General features: G+C 44.0%; 6 protein-coding genes across 6 annotated transcripts; 3 read left to right on the top strand and 3 right to left on the bottom strand.

The window, feature by feature from the left end:
- Positions 1-1,995: 1,995 nt before the first annotated feature.
- Positions 1,996-3,709, bottom strand: PHALS_07371 (uncharacterized protein; the record flags this gene model as incomplete). The annotated part of the gene is made up of 4 exons (XM_024720826.1): positions 1,996-2,606; positions 3,065-3,346; positions 3,413-3,571; positions 3,634-3,709. The coding sequence occupies 4 exons, from the start codon at positions 3,707-3,709 to the stop codon at positions 1,996-1,998; spliced, it is 1,128 nt and encodes a 375-aa protein (XP_024585986.1).
- Positions 3,710-3,712: 3 nt separating this feature from the next.
- On the top strand, positions 3,713-4,221 carry PHALS_15222 (uncharacterized protein). Its single transcript, XM_024720825.2, has one exon. It carries the CDS (start codon positions 3,920-3,922, stop codon positions 4,121-4,123), a length of 204 nt encoding a protein of 67 aa, XP_024585985.1. The 5' UTR covers positions 3,713-3,919; the 3' UTR covers positions 4,124-4,221.
- An 8,749-nt stretch (positions 4,222-12,970) lies between these two features.
- Positions 12,971-14,571, bottom strand: PHALS_07370 (uncharacterized protein; the record flags this gene model as incomplete). Its single annotated transcript, XM_024720824.1, has 3 exons — positions 12,971-13,207; positions 13,278-14,237; positions 14,290-14,571. 3 exons carry the CDS (start codon positions 14,569-14,571, stop codon positions 12,971-12,973), a joined length of 1,479 nt encoding a protein of 492 aa, XP_024585984.1.
- A 1,485-nt stretch (positions 14,572-16,056) lies between these two features.
- PHALS_07369 (uncharacterized protein) lies at positions 16,057-16,305 on the bottom strand (the record flags this gene model as incomplete). Its single annotated transcript, XM_024720822.1, has 2 exons — positions 16,057-16,173; positions 16,246-16,305. 2 exons carry the CDS (start codon positions 16,303-16,305, stop codon positions 16,057-16,059), a joined length of 177 nt encoding a protein of 58 aa, XP_024585983.1.
- Positions 16,306-16,310: 5 nt separating this feature from the next.
- Positions 16,311-19,821, top strand: PHALS_15226 (uncharacterized protein). Its single transcript, XM_036407257.1, has one exon. The coding sequence runs from the start codon at positions 18,884-18,886 to the stop codon at positions 19,079-19,081; it is 198 nt and encodes a 65-aa protein (XP_036263497.1). The 5' UTR covers positions 16,311-18,883; the 3' UTR covers positions 19,082-19,821.
- Positions 19,822-21,477: 1,656 nt separating this feature from the next.
- PHALS_07368 (uncharacterized protein) lies at positions 21,478-21,898 on the top strand (the record flags this gene model as incomplete). The annotated part of the gene is made up of 2 exons (XM_024720820.1): positions 21,478-21,648; positions 21,713-21,898. 2 exons carry the CDS (start codon positions 21,478-21,480, stop codon positions 21,896-21,898), a joined length of 357 nt encoding a protein of 118 aa, XP_024585981.1.
- Positions 21,899-23,927: the final 2,029 nt, after the last annotated feature.

The raw sequence follows: 23,927 nt of genomic DNA, 5'->3' as shown, positions 1-23,927 counted from the left end.
GTTGTAACGAGACAAGTACTGTATTCTTGTGCTTTGCGTATAAGAAATTTGCATGCACTTGGAACTGTTTTGAAAGAACTTCAACAGATAAGAGGTCTGGGATACACCTGGGCTGCTGGCCACATCGGAACTACAGAAAGATCTCATTTGAAATGTAGAAAGACGTGTACATTTTGTGTTCGTCCGAATAGAACTTATTCTTGATAAACGTACTATAGTAAATCTTGAAATAGCAGAGCGATTGCAGTGGTAGTTGATAAAGGCTTTCATTTCTACTCCTACTAGAAGAGCACAATCCCTACCTCGGTACATCTGTTGATGCGGCATTTGAAAGTCGAAACTCCCTCTGTGCAAGGTGCAGGGCAACCCCATCCCTAGTTTCTACCATCAGGCTTAATTTTGTAATGGTTAATAGGTCATTTATGGGGAGATATAGTTGCAACTCGTCGTGAACACACATTCCTACGGCTAAAAAAGACCAAACAGTAAACACTTCTTATGAAGACTTCAACAACATATCACAGCGTGCATGGCTCATGATCTTTCGGAATATAAGTAAGATTTTGTTAAATAAAGATTAAACGATTGCAGCATTAAATGAAAATGTTTATTAAAACAAACTCAAGCCAAAGTAAACCTTGCTCACTATACGCACCAGTAATTCACCGGCGTTATTATGACGTTAAGCGCAAGTATTTGGAGGTGAAGGGGTGTAACAATTGGTGTCTGATACCCTGCATAAATGTGCATTAGCATCAAAGCAAGCTGACCAAATAGTGGAATGTACTAATACGAAATACGGAATGAACCCTCGCCCACGCATCCGTTACATAGAGTATGCGCTCATTTTATTTCACCCAAAATTACTTAAAATGCCTATTCGACGCTAGAAATTTTAACGAAAAGATCATGTTTCGCGACTTATGATACCCCCAAAGAAGCGCCTTGCCCCCCCAGTTAACAAAAGCTAAACCCTTTTCAGCTTGCATTTTGCATTGCATCGCTTTCAGCATTCCTTTGGAGCAGCTGCGGTCAAAATGAGAGTTGATCATTGAGAGCCTAAAGTTACAGCAAACTGTATGCTGCGAATAAGGTGATTCCAAGTCAGCAATAATTATTCTTGATTTTACACAGTGCAGACGACGAATTATGCAACCGGTCAAAAAAAAACCTGATGTTTTCAATTATACACAGGCGAAGTGAAGCATTCAAAAGTCTGAACATGAGTTTAATAATTTTTGCAGAAAACATTAATTTATGAAAAACAGTACCAACCATACTTTGAATAGATCGAGTTGGAACACTGAGTGACGGGATTTGGGGCTGAATATACACATACTACCTGCGGCTAGTATTAACTTTGAGTGAAGCACCTCATTTTCAAAGTGTTTGGTTACAAAACACAACATGTTTTTAATCTTTGAAAAGGGAGCATCAGGCTCCGACTTGATTACAGCGCTCCATAAGAGCATTTGCCATTATGCCGGTGCTACCGTCCAGTTCTGTCCAATGGATTTATGTATCCGTACTATGAACTGGTTTATCCAAAAGGTACCAAGTGATTTGAGGAGGAGTGAGATGTATGAGTCATTCCAACGTAAGCGATTTGCAGTGCCTACCATGCAGAAAAATTCTAGGCGTTGCGCAAGGTAATAGAAATTACTTCTGCTTTTAATTGACTGTAGCATAACATCATCAAATACTACTTGATTACTTGTGGTCATTATACTGTTTTTCTTCATTAGATTGGCTATTAATTAATTAGCCTATCATCATTTGAAGCTTGGAAATTGTGACATTCATTTGTACCAAATATTCAAAAAATAAATACTCAAGATTACAGCTCAAAAACAAATCCAAGGCAGAGTTTGTACTGAGGCGCCATTTGAGATGCTACTGTATTCATCTAAACGACTAAATCCATGACACTTGACATCAAAGTAAAGCGGTTTTATTAAAGTCAATGCGATCACTTCTGAAGCTAAAATTGAACGCTTAATTAAGTTTGTTCGTGAAATTGGCTTCATTGAAGTCGCTTGGGATCATCTCGAATGTTGGCATCTCGTCCATACACGACTTATCCAATTTGTCTAAGACACCACCCATGAAGATGTACGATGCAATTATTTTCAATCCACATGTGTCCGCCGATTGAAATCTCAGTTGAGGGTGTGTACTAAAGAGTGTTGCACCACTACCAGTTTCAAAGGTGATCAGCTCCTTATTTGTGCCAGTGAGGGATTCGAATAGGCGTTTGGTGTACTTGTATGGTGCTGATATATCCATTTTGCTGCTCAGCACTAGAACGCTGGCCTGACTAGGAATTGTGATACTCGCATTCCAGTATCGGTCGCGCTTATAAATGATTTCACGAGCTTCATACTTGCCAAAATTGTACTTATCGCACACCTTCGATTGCTCTTTTGAAAATGCACAATATGCAGGAACACCAGTATATATGCCCCCACCCGCTACAGAGTCCGTAAAGCGCTTTCTCAATTCTGCCATCGAAGGTGTCGGTCTTTCCCACAACTCCGAGAACACGATGAGGTTGTACAACATCTCGAAGCTCTTGTCACTAGGGTCCGATGTAAAATAACCAGTATCTATTATACCGTTTATGAATCTTGTCAAGACGTCCACATCATGGGGTTGACAGCGCTTGAGGCGGTACACAAATTGAGGAATCGTCATGTACATAATTGGGGTTGTCAGCAGAGATGAAATAAGTCTTCGCAGTTTGTGCGAGGCTGGCCACTTTCGATTCGTAACATTCATGGTGTTTATTATCTCAAAACACGCTGAGTCAGGTTCGCTGTCGAGAGCAATCAAGATATCTTGATATGCAGCAACTAACGTGTTCGGAGCTTTAAAATGGGAGCTGCAGACACGGTCGTGATCGCAACGCTCCATCAAAGTTCTTGCCACTTCGTCAACGTTACGGTCGATTTCTGTAGCGTAATTGTATGCTCCCGTGGTACTCATTGGTGAATCCAGAATGTATTAACTTCAGAAGGGGCGAAATGCATGAGACGTTCCACCATTAGTGCATGGTAAATCGAACCATACACAAAAGTGTTGGCGCCATTTGAAAGCTTGGAGATCAAGTTAAAAAGGTCGTGTGCCGCACTCGTTGGCGAAAATGCCGCAGGATCTCCAAACTTGGATTCTAGATCAAAGGCACATGACTCAACTTGGGCAGGGTCTATCGAATAATCAAAACTTGGATCGTTTGTTGTCATCCCACAATCAAAAACTGTACTCTTCCCGCTTCCACGAGCATCCATCAGGTAGACGTTTACAGTTTCATTTAGTTCGTAATGTAGCATGTACGCAATATGTTCCACTACGTACAAACAATGTCCCAAAGGTAAGCAATGATGCTAGCCATTCGTTTATAAAAGGTACTTACTAGTTTGAAAGTTCCTTCCCGAAATCCATATATTAGTGGCAGTCTCGGGATCACTGGCAGGAAATCGTTTGACGAAAACTTTAATAGTCTTATTGACACTTTCGGGCGCTGTACAAACGTCAGAGTAGCACAGAGGTGCCGAGAATTTGCCACACTCTACTGTCAGTGTTGCTAATTCGGTATCAAGACCCACAGTATCGGAGAAATGGGGACAGGGATACCATTTGGACGCCTCATGTCTTTTGGAGGCAAGAACGTGCACAACACAAGTTGCGACGAGAGCAGCTTGAATTTCATTTCGAATATGATCAAAGTTTGTTAGACGAGGCAATCTCGGAATGATGACTTGTTATCATTAAGTTTAATGACTTTTATAGAGCTCGCAAGACAAGTTCGATAAACCGAGCCGCCATGTAAGCCAGCTAATTGTATGAATAATCCTGGATACAGTTCTGTGATCTATACCTTTTAAAAATTGGCACAAGCTGATTAGGAAAACTGGCAGTAATGGATTATGTAGTAAAGGCTCATCATATGAAGCTAACCCCATATTGGATATCACTGGTAAAGACAGCACACAATCAAAGGGCCTTTACGGATGTGTCATGTCAACATTTATACAATACAATAGGCGATGGCGTCGCTGTGCACCTCGCGCTAGTTTATTTCGACAGACGCGCAGAGGATGTGTCAGTAAAGAGCTGGTATTGATTATATAAACTACATTTTATAAATGTGCTTTGCTATTTACAATACTAACACTTTTTGAACTCGAGCACATCACAAATTGTAATTGTCCTGTATGTAATTCCGTATCAGGTGTGTACCACCTTTCAGAATCAGTTCCAAAACATTCGACTAGAATCAGGGTGTAGCGGGTCTGCCGTAGCTCTTTGCTTAAAGGAAGCTTACTTAAGTTCACCAACCTTCGTACTTTACTAGAACCAGTGCGAGTGTAGCGGATCGCAATCTGCTACCTCCAATAGTACCCAAAACCTTAACCCAGGGCAAATGTACTCTTCCGTTTAAATCGAAACTGATTTATTTGCGACAGAGCCGCCTAATCTAAAATGTTAAGTTTTCCTAATAGAATAGTAAAGCCTACATAGCTACTGGCAGTTCCGCCATGTGGTGGCTTCTTGTTACGTTAAGTCAGAGACTTGTGTAATCCACACCTGTTTACAGTCACACCATCTTGCGTGATCCACCCATTCATACCAGGGGTTATGTAACCCCGTTACACAGGGTGTGCTCACCACATTGAGATTTCAGTTTTAAGTCTTATTTCTACAATTGGCGGTGAGTTCAGGGGGGTGAGTGTTTTACTACCCTTCTGGAAGTACTTCCTTGTAATGTAGTGCAATTGTGAAGATCATCAAGACACAGAAAAAATTGGATGCTTGCGCGGTATGGGAGGCACTTAGCTTGAGCGTGCTTAGCAAAGTGAGTTTCTCAATGGGAGAATGGATATCATGAATATTGTATCGATCAAGCGTTAGGAACTTCTCGGGACGATGATATGCCTGCGACAAAGTCGTGCACAAGTGCCGCCTGAATCAAGGGTCATCAGAAAGTAAGAGGGCGCTGTTCAAAAAGAGTCCCTCAAACACAACTGTGACGAGGAAGCGATTCCCTACGTGGAGGGAGGAGGACAGTCCTGACTTCGAGGGAAGTAGAGCGACTTAATACCTTGAAGGTAAATTTGCAACTGAATAAATTTAGTTCCTAGCTACAGGCTCCTAACGTTTTACTAATAAAACCTTTGGCTCTTGATTTATACACCAAGGGTGTACTAAGGTTGAACCTTAGATTTAAATGATTCAAAATCTTGGGTGTTCGGAGCTTGAATTTCGAAGGCTTGAACTTCAATTCCGTGGAAAGTACTCAATAGTAGCGACTAGCGTACGCCCATCGATATTATGAACGCTGCTTCGGCGGACTCGGACGAAGCGACCGTGTGGCATTCCCGTCTCGGTCATGTCACATCTAATCATGTTGCTGGCCTAGATTTATCGCGAATGGTGTGCTTCATAGGCTGTAGCTTCACCTCCTGAAGGCCCGTGTGAAGGTTTTGTGTAAGAGAGAAGAACTTTTGAGAATTTCGCCAAGACGTTTGGAGACGTCATCAAGACTCACGTCACATTCGAAAAAAATCACACTAATGTGGTCTTTAACGGAGAAACATGTACCCTGGATGGTGTGACGACACCTTAACAAGAAGTCACTTCGTGGCGAGACTCCCTGTAGTTATGCATTTTAATTAGGTTTTACTTTTTAATTAGGAAAGCTATAGATTTAAATGTAGACGGCTCTGCCGCGAATAAGACAATTAAATGCAGCATACATTTTGAATGGAAGAGTGTTTTTGCATTGGGTTAAGGTTGTGGATACTCTTGGAGTTGGCGGATTGCGATCCGCTATACTCATACTGGTTCTAGTATCGAAGGTAATGTCGGTGCCCTTAGCTAAGCATCCTCTAAGCGAAGAGCTATGGCGCCCCGCTGCACTTGGTACTTGCAGTCAAGTCGTTACGACTCATGGAGCAATTATCCTATTTCCCTCAGCGCATGCAGAACGAGCTTGAAACTCTGTTGTTTTTACTTGGCCCCGAGGGCGTGTAACACCTTGCTTCACAAGGACCTGAAGCGATCAGCGCGCGCCTAGAGGCGTTTTCGAACTATAAAAATGCTCTGTTTAAGAACCTAAAGGAGAGAATTCTGGCATCGACTGCTTTCATGACGCCACCGTCGACGACGGATTTCTACTCCCAACCCAGGCCGCTCATGGTAAGCGTTAAGACCTTCGAGCGTAAGGATGAAGAGAATCTCCTGCTTTGGGTGAGAGAGACCGAGATGTCAAGGGCGTACAAGCAAGGGCGTACACCATACTCTAGACTGAGCAACATCTCGTGGCGCTAGCTATCTCCAAGCTTGGTTGTCGAGCGCGAGAATGGGCACTGACGTGCGGTTCATCGGTTCAAGCGGACCTGATGCTGCAGCTTTCACGAGTGTTCTCGCCGCCTAACCAGGCATATCGCGTGCGATCGTGTTTGCTTACCACCCGACAGGGCAAGAAGGAATTGGTGGACATTGTTCAAGGGTTGAGAACACTCATTGCCAGGATGGCAGCCGATCCTCTCTCCGATACGGTCACAGTGACCGTCTTGATGGAGGGCCTCTGCACTGGCGTGGCTTGAATAGAAGATTTATGTGTGCATCCGTCTTCATTTGAAGAAGCTGTGAAAGCGGCATTGGTTGCCAAAAGCAACTTTGAGTCGACACGACTTTGTTGGAATGCACACCCTCAGAGCTCGTCTAGCGGGCCTGAGCCGATGGATAACAGCTATGCTGAGAAAGAGGAGGGAGAGCTAAGAGCTGCCGAGTAGCGTTTAAACCCCGATGGACTTTTGTCTGTGGAGGCACCCGTCACCTTCGAACTGATTGTCTCCTGCGCAAGGCCCGTAAAGATTTATCAAACCGACGTCTCGCTTCTAACCCGTCTAGTTTGTCGCAAAGAAACGACAACACCCAGTAGGCTTAGTACGTCATACTGGAGAGAACTTACGTCTAAACGATGTAGAGGACAGCAGGACTCAGCCCGAAGAGCTCCGTGCTCTTGAGCATGAAATGTGTATGCAAGCCAGATTTGCTGGCCGTAAAAGCGATTGTGAAGGGCTTTGAGAAGCCATGAAAGATCCTTATCGATTTGGGATGTCGGGCAATTCTGCTCGACGCTCTAAGTTAGGAGGAATTCAGCTGAACACTGAGGCGCTGAAACAGCGGTTGAGTGACATCGTCACTGTTCACTCAGCGACGGGGACTTGTGTCACTGTGCCGAGGGTCCCTGCTGAACTGGGTGTCAAGTTTCTTGACTTGGGTAGCTTAGAATGCTGTTTAGTCTTAGACTTAGATTCAAGACCTCATCTTTAATATAGCATGGCTGAAACATCATGAGCCATGGATCGATTGGAGGTCGAAGACCTTCGGCGCTACGTGCATATCTTCTGGTGGAGCTTTTGTGAGTCATGGACCCATGTCTGCTAGGAAGCAGAAGCGCTTTTGGTGCGGGCACTGGACCGATACGGTCAACGTGCTGGTGATCGGAGTATCCGAGTTGTCGAACACCAAAGATATATTGGACAGGAGTCCTGAGCGTGGCTCGCGAGCTGGACGTGGAGTGTCACGAATCCACTGAGCGCCGCTCAAGTATCGGAGCAGTCGCTGCATGCCATACGTCGCATGGTCGGTCAAGAGCTGAGGCATCAAAGGCGAGGCCCCAGTGATGCACGTACGTGTCATGTAACCCACTGAGCGCTCCTCAAGTGTCGAAACAGTCGATGCTTGCCATGAGTGAAGTGGTCAGATGAAGTCTAGGGCGTCGAGGGGGGGGCTTCAGATACAAGTGGAGTGGCGAATTATCTACTGGACGAAGACTGCGGAAATAGCAGCTCTTTGTCGGATGTAGTTAATGACATCAAGGCTCCTATGGAGCAGGGGGTGGGGACACTGGACGACGCTGAGTGCGTTTTTCCACTGGACTTGCAGAGACATATAACCTCTGTGGAGATGCAACGGCGACGCTTTATTATCGGCAAGACGCCGGGCTCGACCGGACCCAGGGCGTGTCTACCGTAGACGATAGCGCACAGCTAGATACCCTTGTCAACGGTATGACAGGAGATAAAGACGGCGACGCCACCCTCGAGGCTATTCTTGTAGTGGATGCTCGTCTTGAGCTGGACGAGGTGTCCGTCGAAGAGTCTGGCGGTGCCTTGAATAATTTTGCCAAGGTGGTCATTATACGACCAAAACGAGGAGAATCACTCGTCGTCGCTTCTGAATGAAGCTACACTTAGAGGGTGCTGAACGCACGAAGTGGATCCTCGATCCTAAACAATCCCTTGGACCCGAACTATCCCTTGGTAAAGGAATTTCAAGACGTCGTCTGATCTCGGATTCGATTTCCATCAATTGAAGCTTCTCCAGCGGTGCAAGACCGCGGTGCTGCTTTGACGCCGGTAGTATCTCAGCTACAGGAGATGGTGCAGACGCTGCTTCGTCTGCAGCAGAAATTTGGATGGCTGGTAAGAGCGAGGTCGTAGTATGCCATCAGTAAGTCAACGTAAGAGCTAGATTTATACTCTCTCGGTTTGGGAGTTCAAAATATATGTCAATCCATTTTTTGGCTTCGACTAGAAAAGGTTGGATGTAGCGCAGTCGCGACTTAGTGTTATACAGCGTAGGCAAAGAAATTGAAATCTATACGACGCTTTGCTTCAAAAATATTTGTGATTATTTTGCCTGTCTCTGGCAGCCACGTTTTATTTTATCACATTCTAGCTCTTTGCTGTAGCGTAACGTACCCATCCCGCGCATATGATACATCTCATTGTGATGATATCACAGATTTTACAGCAGAATGTAGCCGGGCTGATATCAGCAGTTCGAAAGCGATCAATAGCTCTCTTTCACTAAGCTGGAGTCACTTTGTGGCTCTGGCAAAGGCATCTTTACTCAAGCAGTTATGTAAATACTAGCTTAACAATGCACTGCGTTATTTCTTAGCGCATAGTCAATAAGTGGAAACAAGTCGTCAGCACTGCGGTCTGTCCACGCAAACATTTTGGAGTATATCCTCTGCAACGCCATTGAACGCGGATCTCGGGGTCATTTTTTTGCGGATGGCTAGCAGCCGACATGATTAATCTGGTGCTAGCATACTGAACAATGTTTACCAAAACGTCGCCGTGAAGTGCGACGTTTTGATCCAATGCAAATGCTATCGATAGCCGTATCAGCGAAACACTTCGTCGGGGATCATCTTTGATACATCATTATCTATAACAGTGTCGCTGACAGTAGTATGGTGAGGCATTTTGCTCTGACGATCATCAAAAAAAATATTGCAGTCATCACTGTACGTGGCTTTGAGAAGACAAGCACCAAACTTTTTGTCCCTGATTGTGCTTTAACTATTCTGTTGTAGTTGCAAACAGTTATTGAAAAAACGTTGGAATCTCCGAGATGGACGAGACCGGTACTAAGCAGTGCAATTGAAGAAACGGAATATCCACTCACCAAACTGGGTGATGACAATTTGAGCTTAGTGCAAACACAAGTCGCAGCCTTTCTCGTTTCCAACAATTCGCATTAAATTTATAATGAAGGTGTCTGAAGCTCGGGGTCACCCAAAAATTTTATACTTGAACAAAAATACAGTGCTGTACTCTAACAAAAATCCAAAGAAAAACGTAACGGATGCGAGCACTTCGCTGCGTGTGTTACAGTTTCGCCCGGCGAAAAGCTCTCAACCTGTTTATTGACATCAATTGGGGTGTACGTACAGTCAGAAATATTTCTTACAGTGGACGAAACCTATGACGAAGTCGATCAATTCTGTACAGTTTTTCTCGACGACCTAGCATTTTGAGCTTTGAGCTTTTTATTGCTAGATTTGTTTGAGGTATCTTGCCCCGTTGTCATCTCCCTCTTGTTGTTATTTCGTCAGCGCGTCGTATTATGTCGTGAAATGGTTCAAATCCATTAGATAGAATCAAAGACGGCTTTACAAAGCTGTCAGCAAGCCTACAATAGCCGACATGGTGGCTCAATATTACAGACAAACTTGTCTTGCGAGCTCTATAAGAGTCACTGGGCTTTATGATTCATCATCCTGAATTTTGCTTTTTCTAACAATTTTTGATCCCGTTCGAAACTTTTTGGCTTTCGTTGCAACGTGTATTCTGCAGGTCTCAGCTATTAGGCGCCCAGATGGTATCCCTGCCCCCATTTCTCCGATAGTGTGGGTCTTGATACCGAGTTAGCAACGCTGATAGTAGAGTGTGGCAAGTTCTCAGCACCTCTGTGCTCTCTGACGTCTGTACTGCGCCCGATAGTGTGAACCAGATTCTTTGTAAGACGATATCCTACCTTTCATCTCGAGACTGTTATCAATATATGGGTTCTGGACGTGGTCTTCGTAAGTAGTAAGTAGCTTTCAGAATTATAGCCTTTGCGACATTGATTATAGATAGATAGAGGAATTTTCTGCGTACATGCTAAATTACGAATAAAACACAGATGCAAATATCTATCTGATGGATGCTCGCGGAATTGGGAAGAGTACGACTCAAAATTGTGGATGACAACAAGCGATCCAGATTTTATATTTTCAATGGACCTCTCCCAAGTTGAGTCATGTGCCATGAACTAGAATCCGAATTTGTCGATGTCGCGGCGTTTTCAACGACGAGTGTGAGGTGCGACTAGTTCACTTGATCTCCAAGCTTTCAAATGGAGCCAGAACTTTTGCGTATGGTTCGAGTTACGGAGCACTAATGGTAGAATGTATCATGCATCTCGGCCCTCCTGATGTCTTTGGATACGCTCTGAAGTCGCTAATGAGTACCACGGGTGTATACAATTATACAGAACTCAACCTTATCAACAACTAAGTGGCAAAACATTTATGGAGCGTTGCGATCACGACCGCGTCTGTAAATCCCACTTGATAGCACCATACACATCAATTGCTGCATTTCAAGATATTTTGACTGGTCTCGACAATCAAGTTGACTCAGCGTGCCTTGAGATAATAAGCACAATGAATGTTATCCTTGCAAAAACTGAGACGAGTTGATTTCAACACTTTTGACAACCCCAATGTTTTACATAAGAATACCTCAACCGTCTCAATCGCTGTCAATTCTAAGATGTGGACGTACATCAACAGTTTAATAGATACTGACAGTCTCATTTCGAATCCCAACCGCCAGAGATCCGAGATGTTGTTTAACCTCATCATGCGTTTGAAATTTCAAGAACGACCGACACCTTCGCCGGTGGAATCGAGAAAGCATTTTACGAACTCTGTCGCGGCTTGGGGCTTACACGCCGATGTTTCTTTGTATTGTGCTTTGTGGAAAGAGTAATCGAAGGTGTGCGATAAGAACAGTATGACGCTCGTGGAATCATTTATAAGCGTGATCGATACTGATTTGCGAGTGTTACAACTTCTAGTCAGGTCAGCGTATTAGTGTTAAGCAGCAAAACGGATCTATATACACCGTACAATTATACGAAATGCCTCCTCAAATCCCTCACCGGCAAAATGAAGGAGTCGAGACTGGTGGTAACGTAATATTATTTTCTTCTACCTTTAACTGAGAGTTCAATTTGCGGACACTTGTGCATTGAAAAAAATTGCATCCTACGTCCGCAGTCTATTAACTTCAGCTTTAGGTCGGTCACTGTCTAAGTTCTGTCTCCCTTGCTCGAAATCATGTGCCTAACAATTTTCTAGCGTGGATAAATCGTGTCTGGACGAGATGCAAATATTTGCCATGATTCCTAGCAACTTTTAAGACGTCGATATTACGATCCACCTTGATTTAGCGCTTGCTATTAATTTAAAAGCGATCACGTTGAGAGTTTTCGCTCTTTGTTTGATGATGTCTGTTTTACGATAGCATGATAAATTCAATGGCATTTTAAATGATTCCAATATCACACATTCCTTCTTCAAATCACATTTGTTCATGGCATTTCCTTGAAGTGCGTAATCTGACTGCATTATCAGTTCATCGCTCGAGAGTGTGGTTATACTCAGGAGACGCCAGAACATATGAAGGCGTGAGCAATGAATTCATCCTTCACCTTCTATCGAGATGAGCGTCAAATATTCACGCATCGCTTGCTTACAACTTTCCATCGTAGGTCATGCATGATCTGGCGTTTGCAAAGCATAAGGGTATGGATACGGGCCGTTACCGTTGAACGATAAAGGATGAAACCTAAGTCACACTCTTCGCAACATCGTTCGCAGCTTGAGCGACTGGATAGTTTTAGCTTGCTGAAATCTTGTCAGGTTGTCTGCCTTTCACAATGGCCATTTCCCACACTTTTGAAGTATTATCGTCTACAAAATGACGACAGCGATTTCAGAGTAGTTGATGCTGCCAATACTATTATCATTAGCTACACCTACCATCGTATCAAAAACTTTTTGAACACTACTGTCCGACGGCTGTGAAAGCGCTGTATACTCTACATATTTTACTATGCTCGTTAAAAGCGTTTGTTTTTCAAGCAATAGCTCGATCTCGCTACTAAACAGATTCTCAAGTAACGAAGGTGCCACGATTGGATCGAATCTTATCTTTGACTTCACTTTTCTCCTTATGCAACAAAATCGCTGGAGCTTATTGATCCCAAATATGGTACATACCCATGAACCGATGTGATTTGGGTTTACTTCAAGTGTAAATTGACTCGGGAGCGCCGTACATTGTATCGATATTGAAAGAATTGGCCAGCACTGAAATTAGCGAGTAGAGTAAGAAGATTTTTTTTTTACTGGAAGCATTTAAGATACTGCTAAAATCAACTAAACAGTTAATGCTATTTTACGTGGCATCGAAGTAGGGAATCACCACAGAATACAACGCGATCGTTTATGAGATTGATACCTAACGCTTAATTAAGTTTAAAGTTTGTGAAGTTGGCTTCGTTAAAGTCGCTGGGGATCATCTCGAATGTTGGCATCTCCTTTAGACACGACTTATCCCAGACCAGCAAGATCACCGTCACTTTGAAGATATGAATCAATAATACTCAATCCACATGTTTCCATCGATGGAACTCTCAGTTGATAAGGTGTAGAATGCAATGTTGCGCCACTGCCAATTTCGAAGGTGATCAGCTCCTTACGCTTGCCGGTGAGGGATTCGAATATGCGTTTAGTGTACTTGTATGGTGTAAATATATCCATCTTGCTGCTCAACACTAATACGCTGGCCTGACTAGGAATTGTAACACTCGCATTCCAGTATTGATCGCGCTTATAAGTAATTTCCCGAGCTTCATACTTGCCAAAATCGTACTTGTCGCACACCTTCGATTGTTCTTTTGACATAGCACAATACAAAGGAACGTTGGTGTGTATGCCCCAACCCGCGACAGAGTCCGTAAAGCGCTTTTTCAATTCCACTGGCGAAAGTGTTGGTCTCTCCCACAATTCCGAGAACAGGATGAGGTTGTAACATATCCGAGTTCTCGCTAGAAATCGAAGTATCTATTCTCGAATTTATTATATTGTTTATGAACGTCTTCAAGACGTCCGCATCGTGGGATTGACAGCGCTTGAGACGGTACACGAACTGAGGAATTGTCGTGTACGACGTTGGGATAACCAGAAGAGCGGAAAGAAGTTTTCGCAGTCTGTGCGAGGCTGGCCACTTTTCATTGGTAACATTCATGGTGTTCATTATCTCAAAACATGCTGAGTCAACTTGATTGTCGAGACCGCTCATAATATCTTGAAGCGCATCAGTTAACGTATCCGGTTTCTTAAAATGGGAACTGCAGACACGGTCGTGATCGCAACGCTCCATAAAAGTAGTCGCAACTTCATCGTTGTTGAGGTCGAACTCTGTATAATAGTTATATATTCCCGTGGTACTCATTGACGAATCCAGAACGTACCCAATAACTTCAGGAGGGGCAAGATGCATGAGACGTTCCACAATTAGCGCTTCGTAGTTGGTACCGTACACAAAAGTGTGGGCGCCATTGGAAAGCTTGGAGATCAAGTAAAAAAGGTCGTGCGCCGCACTCGTCGGTGAAAACGCCACGAGATCACCATACTTGGATTCGAGATTTATGGCACATGACTCAGCTTGAGCAGGGTCCATTGACAAATCAGAATAGGAATTGGTAGTTGTCACTCCACAAATTAAAGTTGTACTTTTCCCGCTTCCACGAGCATGCATCATATAGATGTTTGCAGATCCATTTCGTTTGGAAAATAGCAGGAGCGCTGAATATTCCTCTACGTTTAAAAAAATGTCCCAAAGGTTAGCAATGATGCCCGCCATTCACCACAACCCATATATTGATAGCAGTCTCGGGATGAAAGGCAGGAAATCGTTTTACGAAAACTTCGATAGACTGGTTCACACTCTCGGGCGCTGTACAGACGTCAGAGTAGCACAGAGGTGCTGAGAACTTGCCACACTCTACTTCCAGCGTTGCTAATTCGGGATCAAGACCCACAGTATTGGAGAAATGGGGGCAGGGATACCATTTGGACGCCTCATGTCTTTTGGAAGCAAGAACCTGTACAACACAAGTTGCGACGAGAGCCACGAGCTTGAAATTCATTTCGAAGTGATCAACAATTGTTAGACGAAGCAAATTCCGGTATGATGACTAGCTATCTGAAAGTCCATAGAGCTCGCACGAAAAGTTTGATGAATCATACGACATTCAATTGTATAAAAACGCAATGAAAAACAATTCCATGATCAAGGCGGTGGCAAAATTGGTACAAGCTCATTAGGACATATTCCGGCATTATTGACTTCCGACTGATCCGATTGGATTAAATTGAGCGTCCATCAGATGTGGTCAAAGCCCCATGTTGGATATCACTGGTAAAGACAGCACAAAAGCAGACGGAAATCATTCACGGGAGTGTATGTCGACAATGTTGACGATACGATATGCGACGGGGTTGCTGTGCACCTGTACTTTCAAGGAAATTATATGTTTCGAATTCAGTCACTTCAAACTATTTTTGATAGATATATACCTTACAAAAAGTTTCTGAACACCCGCGCGCACATCGTAGGATCTTATCAAGTGCAACATGCTCTACCTTCCAACAGATTACATACGACCTAGAGTCAAATGTGCTCACTAGGTTAGAATGTTGGCCAATGTTCTTATTTTACTTTTGTTTTTATCATCGAGGGAAAGCCCCCACTCTGTCTGGCTCTTAGAGACTGTAAGCCCAAGTGGAATGATGAAAAGCAACAATACAATTCGAACGAATAAAAATGCTTCTTCTGGGAGTCTTCCGCACGTATGGCGCTTGTCATGAAAAATTCTGCCTAGCCATATTAAGATAAAACCAGACAGCACGATGGCAAAGACGACTACACAGTGGAAGACCGCTTGTAACGGGGCTACACGAACCCTTGTATGAAAAGGCAGGTCACGCAAGATGGTGTGGCCGTACATAGTTATGGATTGCACAAATGGTGTGACAACACCGTATCAGGAAGCCACTGCCAGCAGTAATGCACATTAATTAGTTTTATTATATTAATTAGGAAAACCTAAAGTTATAGATATTGGCGGCTCTGTGGCAACTTGAACAATTCAATTTGAGCGAAAGAGTCTCATTACCTTGGTTAGGGTTTTTAAGGACTCTAAAGATAGCGGGTTGTGATCCACTACACTCGTACGGGTTCTTTTATCGAACATAAGGTCGGTGACCTTAGCTTAGCTTCCTACGGCAGCCCCACTGCACCGTTGATCTCAAGGCGCTGGCGATCATCCCAAAGATGCTCGGCCTGACGGACCAGTTGTGATTCGAAACTCGTCCTCGTTTGCTGAGACATGGCAGTATTGTGCAATTTTTTTTACATAAAAAGAGCCTGTAATAGTGTCCAGCTCAGGCAGTAGCTCCATGACTTTGTGACGGTCGTTGGCGGAGCATTGATCATAACGGACGTCTTTTTTATGCGCCTGTCGTTTGTGGGAAAAGGATGGACATTTGACTTCCCTTTCTATGAAGTTTTTGCCAGAGAGATGTGGTGGTGAATATTATCAAGACACGGGGAAATATGGATATCTACTAGGTCACGGAGGCAATCCGTCTTGTGTATAATGCGATCCAGTAGCATGAGAGTTAAGCGAGTCAGTGTTGCTCTTAACCAGTCTTATAGCCGCCGTGATAGCCTCACTGTCTGTTTTGCCCTACAAATAATAAAGTTATAACTCGCAGCTGCACTTGTAGCGCTTTGTAGCGCTTCAACAAGGGAGGCAGACGTCGTCAAAAACAAGCGGCTGAGCGTATGATGCCTTCTCATGACGATGAAATGGATGCATTGAAGTTCAAGCATAAGCGCAGGTAATTTCGCAAGAACCAAGGATTATCAGGGCCATTTTTATTTTCAGTGTCGATTGCTGAGTCTTTGGAGCACGAGTCCAGAGTAGAGCTCTAGCCCAGTTGTTATTTGATCGTGATGGTCTTAGCAAGTTTTGGCCAAGCCGATCTGGCAAGGAACGTGCTTGTAATGTGCAAAAGGCTTTTGCCAGTTTGCGGTGTTTGCGTATTACGCCTAGTGCTGGACACTGGGGATCTTCAAACAACTCCATAATCCTGATCAGCTCAGCTTTTGTAGTTTTCCGATTTTGACCAAAAACGGCTCTCAGAATTGGTACAATGGCATGAAAAGTAGACGTGCAGTTTGAGAATATTGTTATTTTGTTTCGTACAGTAAATGCCTCGCCCCAAGTAACGAGCAATGAAATTAGCAGGACAAGTTCAACGTGGCATGCGGCAGTACACCCTACATCAATTAAGTTACACCGTATCGACAAAGTCGGACAAGGCAACCGTGCGGCACGCCCGCCGATGTCATGTTGTCGTGAGGTCGCGTTGCTGGCCCACATTTTATTGAAAATGGAATGCTCAAACCTCCGTCGCTTTTTCTTCTCGAAGTATTGTGAGACAGTTGGCTGTAGGGGAATGTCTGTCGAACAAATTACCGAAACGTCCAGTAGCGTGATCAAGACTGACTTTACATCACAGATAATAAAAAGAAATGTGATTGGCTCATCGACATAAAACTAAATGGTGGTGCTGGCTGTCTTTGTGGACGCCTTGTTTCTGCTCAAACTAAACGGTGACATGATTGCAAAGTTCAAAGGGCATACAGTAATTTTGAAAGTTCACACATTATAAACACGCGATGTATCCGGGCTGGTCATGCCTGAGAAAATTGCAGCAAGCAGTTCACCAAATCTGTCCACAACATGGCATTCTCCACCAGACCAGTGTCCCCTACACGCTACAGCAGAATGGACTGGCTGCATAACCCAATCGTTGTCACTGCTCTGTTATCTGCATCATCTAACTGAATGTTTGTGAAAGGCATTTGTGGGCTCTGCTGACACGATCGATCGTCTATCCATTTCTACTCGGTACGACCCAGCGCATTTTGAGCTAGCTTGAAATTTGAGCCATCTCTAAAACTAGTCTTCGTGTTCCGTATTTCTTGACTAAGTGAATGCTGATGTTCACAAGCTGATAATGCTTAACGCACAGGCCCACCGTTGAATCTCCCAGGTGTGTGCATACGGATCGAGAGCGTATTGTGTCTGGATTGTGTTTGACAATCATCGTTAATGTCGCAGACGATCGCCTTCGATGAAGGGTCTTTTCCTGTAAATCGTCAGGCTACTCGTCTTGCCATCAACTGGTCAGTCATTGATAATAAAATAGGTGCCCAACAACCTATTAAAATCACTGAAGACGTGGATGTAGAGTAATTCAAAATTGGAAGCGCAATACACCTAGCCGCCTTATAGAGACCGTGCTCCCATCACAATCACCTATCTTAAGGTCAGACCGATTATCCTGACCAAACAGCGTGGTCCCACGTCAATTTGAGTGAAATAGTTCCACTCCGCATTCCTCGCCTCGCATTTCAGCTCATCGGCTCCTGTCCAGGAATCGGAAAGTGATTGTACACGTCTCAATCAAGAAGGATAGCCATTCTCTTAACGGTGAAATCGCACTGTCTTGTGCAGTTTAGCAACCACCCCCACTGTTGACCAGTGACTTGCTTTTACTCCTTCTCGCGATAGATTAATGTGTTATTTGATGGAGAGTAGTATCAAATTTCATTTTCCTGTTCGCGACGTTGATTCGGATACAGAGGAGCCCGATCTGTAACGTCTTCGTCGCAACGATGGCTATGAGATAGATTATTTTATTCAAGAACTCTATCGACGCATGAAGAATATACGGCATCTCTTGGTGCCTCTTCATGGAAAACGCAGTTTTTTCGAGTTCTGGTCTCATTTTTTTACCATACGCGACGTGCAGTCGACGTCTACATTGGAATGGAAGAGGAATTAAGAGAAGAGACGTAGGCAAAGGCAAGTAAGTCGTATCCTGTAATACAGACTCCATGAACTCGGGCAATTGACTGTTCAATACATAAAAGTGATCATTTGTCGATCACAAGCGGTTTTTTGATACCGAGTGGGAAGCGAAAGCGATATCTTCTGATTTAAGGCTACCTGGTAGCTCAACAAATTGGCCAGGCTTTTGAGGTCGTCCATCAAAAAACCAATTACGGTCACAATCTATGAAGTTTTCCCCATCCGTTGTCAACACAAATTTGAAATATGTTCACACGACGTGAAAAATGCGATTCTCAATGGAGGTTTAGACACATCGGTTAATATTTGACCGCCACAAGACAATCATCTCTCTAAGGTATTAATCTTCAGCCGCATCGAATTTTGTAGGGATTAAAGCAAACTGCAGCTGTGTGGAACATGATAGATAGGAAGGTAATCACGTCCGTTGCATTTCAGCCATGTCGCTCTGACACGTGCTCACTTGTCATCCCACTGTAAAGTGGCATGATCGCCTTCCTTGCACTCCACGCCAATGATTGACTCATTGTATGCGTGGAAGCTCACTCGCTCGGTACACTTCACGCTCAAGAATATCGATAATGCGCGAATCGTGTCGGGAATTGAGCTAGTGTACTATCGTGGTGAAAAAGGTCTTCACTTGTGCCCAAATCAATTGGCAAAGCGGCTATTCAAAAATTCCAGATTGCCTGCCGAGATCCAACCTTTTTGACCAGGATCAGAGCGATTTACCATTGGTAAAGTCGCGAGGTTGAGGAAATCAATCGGATCCCTAGTGTATATTGCAGAATTATGAAGTCCGTATATCTGCGCCTCGAATCGTGACTTGATTCACTCCCTTATGTCACCAACCCAAGCGCATGAAACGGCGGCTCATGTTCAACACTTAGTGTTGGTAAGCACCAATTTGGGACTTGCCATACGCGCGGTGATCCGTCGACCTCATCGCTAATAAGATAGCGACATTGCGAAAGTGAACTCTACTACTGTAGTCTTAGTCGTATCGAGCGGTCCGCACATCGAAGCCTCAAAGGTCTACCAATTGCTCTGTCATCGGCCGAGGCAGAGCATATCATGACTTTAAATCATACAGCGCAAGATTTTTATGGCTTTGTTTTTTTTGAGAGCTCAGTTCCAAGACGAAATCTGAAATTATGATAGTGAACAGTTAAGCCGCGATCGCGATCACGCACCACGCGATATACATGTCACCGCCAAATCCTACTCAATAACAAAGGCACTTGCGGCATTACAGTTTATGAAACTTGCCAAACCGTACGGTGTTGTGAGTCTTGCTGAGATGGTGAATTGAGGTGAAGTGTCTTGAATTATTGAGAATCTTTGGTCTGTTCATGTCCGTATCAACATCAGATGCGAGACGCCCACCTACAAAAAAAAATTCAGGAGCATTTGACCTGGATATTGGTTCGTAATCCTTCTTTAGAATTTTTAATTGTTTTTCTTTACATTTATTTACCATCATACAACTCTGGCGAGGTAAACGCAGTGAGTATTCCGAGCGCGATGCTCTGGGAGTGGCTAGTTGTGTTTTAGAAATTTTCAACTGAGCTAGCAACGTCCAATTCTATGGTGGCAATACTATTCGGACCGCCTCATGATTATGCACAAACCTGCTTCGACGATGGAAGTTCCCTTCGTGTGCAGTGCACGGTAGTCGCAGATAAAGAATGTCATTGGGCACATGCGAACGACGCTCAAAAATATGAATTTCAACGATTATTGACCAATATGGTCAAGTGTGTGTCTGGCTCCGGTGAAACCCAGTCTGAGTAGCTCTATTGGAAAGTAGGGCTTGCGGACAGGTACCGCAAAGACAAACGTCACCGTAGATTGTCCAGTGCCTCTGCTTGAGATGGTTTGACGAATTGGCGTGGCTTGGCTTCGCTGAGTACATGCAAATAGTATACTGTCAACTATATTTTCTCGGCACGACCTCACACCAATCTTCTTGAGAAAATATGTCGACGGTGTTGGTGTACGGCGCAAGAGACTGTCTTTAGCGCAATGTTATAATTCTTCTTGCTTATTCCAATACTGGCACTTCTGAATCCAGATCAGCAATTCCACGTCATCTGTGACGCTTGAGTCTTTGTTATAAGCTGCACTTAAGCTCAAGCAGTTGCTAATGGTTGAGTCTCCCCAAAACATCGCTGCTGTGAAAAATTAGGGTGTTCAGGAGGAGGGGCTACCTGCAATGGAGGATTGTCGACAAGTGCAAGGTGCAACAGCTTTGCTCTATGCCGCGTGCGATTGACGCAGAGCATGCATCGTTGCATATAGCGACGTCATCGCATCATTAATCACAGAGATGCCAAAAAAGTTATCTTACTGCCAGAAATACCATCGAAGTGAGCTTCATGCCCGGTCGGCTGGATGTATTAGTGAAAGCGCTTCTAGTCGCTTCGACTGTCGTCGCATGTCACTGTAGTGACATCGCCAATTGATGTGGCGGTATTCGGCCCACAAGTCTGAGTTATCATGTGATGCGTAGCTGAAACCTTTGTAAAGGAAAAAGCTTAAAATTCAATATCACTATAGATAAGCGTGTGGTTCAACGCCTACACCGCTTCGCATGATCTCAATGCTAGCAGAATCATAGCATTGACCTACTTGATGGACATCGTGTGCTTAGTACAAAATGCTGTACTAAGCACACGACACTTATCTGGGTGGCGACCTAAAAAAAAGATATGCTACGCGATGGGCGCTATGTCTTAGTGACCCAATACATTAACATGGTATGAATACATATTTTCACACATGTGAAACGTGCCAATGGACTAGTTACTCGCCGCATGCGTCGGCGTTTTTGGTCAGCCTGCCGTTCCGTCATAATGTTGTCGGATCATAAATACGATTTTCACCGAAACCTCAAACGATGCGTCCGTGATACAAGTAATGTAGTTTCTGTTAACCGCCTGATCTTGATGATTCATCATACTTCTGTCAATGTAAGTGTGATCTTAATGGATTTAGCCGAGGTGTTCCACGACCAAATCTATCATTAATATGATTGCCGACAGCCACTTTATCAAATATAACCTGCTTTATGAAAAACTAATTAAGACGCTCGGCTACGCATTAGACATGCCAAACACTGACTGTACGGTACAAATACGTCTAAATTCACTGGACCAGAGTTCTTACACGCCTGCACTCGGGCATCCCGGTATCCACCGAGATCAGAAAGAATGCCATAGCGTCACTCTGCAAGCAAACGAGTTAGCGGTTAGGAAAGCCTGTACTCCCCAAAGGGAGGTACCTTGAGTACCAAAAGCTGATGAGTATTTTAAAATGCATCGTATTCCTTTTTTAAGCACAGGAAGAGAACAAGTCGTCTCTGCAGTGTACTTCTAGAGCGCCGAGTATGTTTTCAACTCACAACATCAACAGTAATTCGATACGGGCCTCGAGTTGGTATCTCACAACTCCCGTGCATGATGATTTTAGCCTGAGTCGTGTCCATAGAGTAGCTCTCTCAGCAACCGACCGAATCTCGAATCTTTAGCTAGATCGGTCCCCACTCGCTAGCAAAAAGCGCACTGTACAGGGCAGAACTGGATATAGACTAAGGACTACTACGCCGTGAGCATCACCGTCCCCAGGACATTCTTTACGGGAAGTTAATGAAATCCAATTTCCCAGGACATCCTTTACAAGGCGGGATTTCAGATCTTATGGATTTCTCTAGTAAATATATTTTCTGCACCCCACTTGATACCAATTAGAGCGCTAGAGGACACGCCGGTCAAACAAACATCCCACGGTGAGCCTCCCCTTTTCTTTTGAGAAATGCGGGGGACGACTCTCTTGCAGCTGGCTCTCGTGAGCTGTTTTAGTTGAGGCGGCATGTCAATTCTCTTAAAATTAGATGTCTTTGGAGACTAAGATAGGTCACCCTATCAATGCGAGTACCAAGCTATTCCCACCACACTGCAGAGCTTGGAGCCTGCTCGGCATTCAAATCCGTAACGCTGGAGTAGCCTCCGACCACGGGATTGTATAAACGTTGCTTTGTCTACGACAAAGCGCTCATATTCTGACTGGCTAGAGTGAGCGGCATCGGTGGTAAGCTTGGCTTGGACAATATGCGGGCTTATATTGTTACATTTCGCATCATTTGCTTATTTGAAAAGTAAGACCAATATGCCATACACTCAGTAAGATGTAGTCCCATTTCTTGGAACAGTACGAGTAAATTTCAATTCAATCTTCTTTAAGATTAGGTCACATCCAAGTTGTATAGACAAACACTTCATGGAAATATGGCTTACTGCATACGATGTAAAATTTCTTTTATTGCATATTCGTGCATTCGTGCGTGTTGTGCCTGCCGCCTGTCTTACCAACGTGTTGCTTTTGACCATACGGCCTCTCGATTCTAGCTTTACGCACTTGGGACATGGCGCCCAATCTCAACAAAATCAAATTGCAATTATTGAGCGATGGGAAGCAGAGCTAGTATCAGTGAGTTGTATTCGGTCGGCAGCCACTCCACTCAGCCCGGACACACTGTGTGTCGGTGTCAAAGGCATTTGAAGAGTAACTTCACCATTTGAGTAAAATTAGGTACACTTGCAAAAGGAATTCCCGCACTGGTAAACTCAAGCTGAATCAGTGAGACAGTTCGCTTTCTCCGCGCATGAGCTGAAACACATCCTTTACATAGCTATTCTCGCGTTTTACCTCACCATCTGTTTGAGCTGGTCAGCGGCTGACATATCAAATTTAACGCCGAGTACGTTGAACAATGTTAGCCAAAACTTTATTATTAGCACATATCTTAAGTTGATACGACAGCTACCGGCAGCCATGATGGCCAACATTGTTATCGAGGAACTGGTTGGCTATTCCTAATCGATCACCATATTGCTGACAGTAGCACGATAAAAGTCAACATGCTTAGTCGGATCACATTAGCCACAATACCAGTAACACCGGAAGCATCATTTGAGAGACCACGAATTCAGCCCATACATATGTACTGGCAACACTTTTGTGAGCCAAAAGGCTAGCCAAGGGCACCAACGAATGCGGCGAGGAATTAACTCGCTGATTTGTTTTTTACGCTCGCACCTATGTACTCCACCAATCATACATGTTGGCTCACTAATTCAAAGTGCTCTCTGAAACGTATGGTTTTCCTTTCTCAGTGGCCATCTAAAGGATATCATGTACCTTGTGCAGCATTTGTAATGTGCGGTAGTAAGTGTTTTTTTTCATTTTTTGATAGCAGAGCAGCCTAGTCACTTGAGATCCATTTGTGTTCTCTCCTATTTGAGGCGTACAAGCCTTACACTTGTGCGTCTGCTAACTCGAAATATTTAGGAATAATCTTCTCCTGCGCGAAGTGCAGTTCTTTTCAGCTAAATCAGTAAAGCTTGTGGTCATACCCATAATTGTGCCGTAAAAGAATCGATTTCTTTATGGGATGAAACTCGATCTGTTTGAGTACAAGTTTCCGGGAAAGCAAGACACGCTCATAAAACATATGTCTAAATGGCTCCAAAGGGACAGAAGCCTGGTACGTGTTGCCC

This window comes from Plasmopara halstedii (genome assembly GCF_900000015.1).
Source record: "Plasmopara halstedii genome assembly, contig: Scaffold_3109, whole genome shotgun sequence".
NCBI classification, from domain to species: domain Eukaryota; phylum Oomycota; class Peronosporomycetes; order Peronosporales; family Peronosporaceae; genus Plasmopara; species Plasmopara halstedii.
The sequence above is the reverse complement of the archived record's forward strand: the minus strand, read 5'-3'. Positions and strand labels throughout refer to the sequence as shown.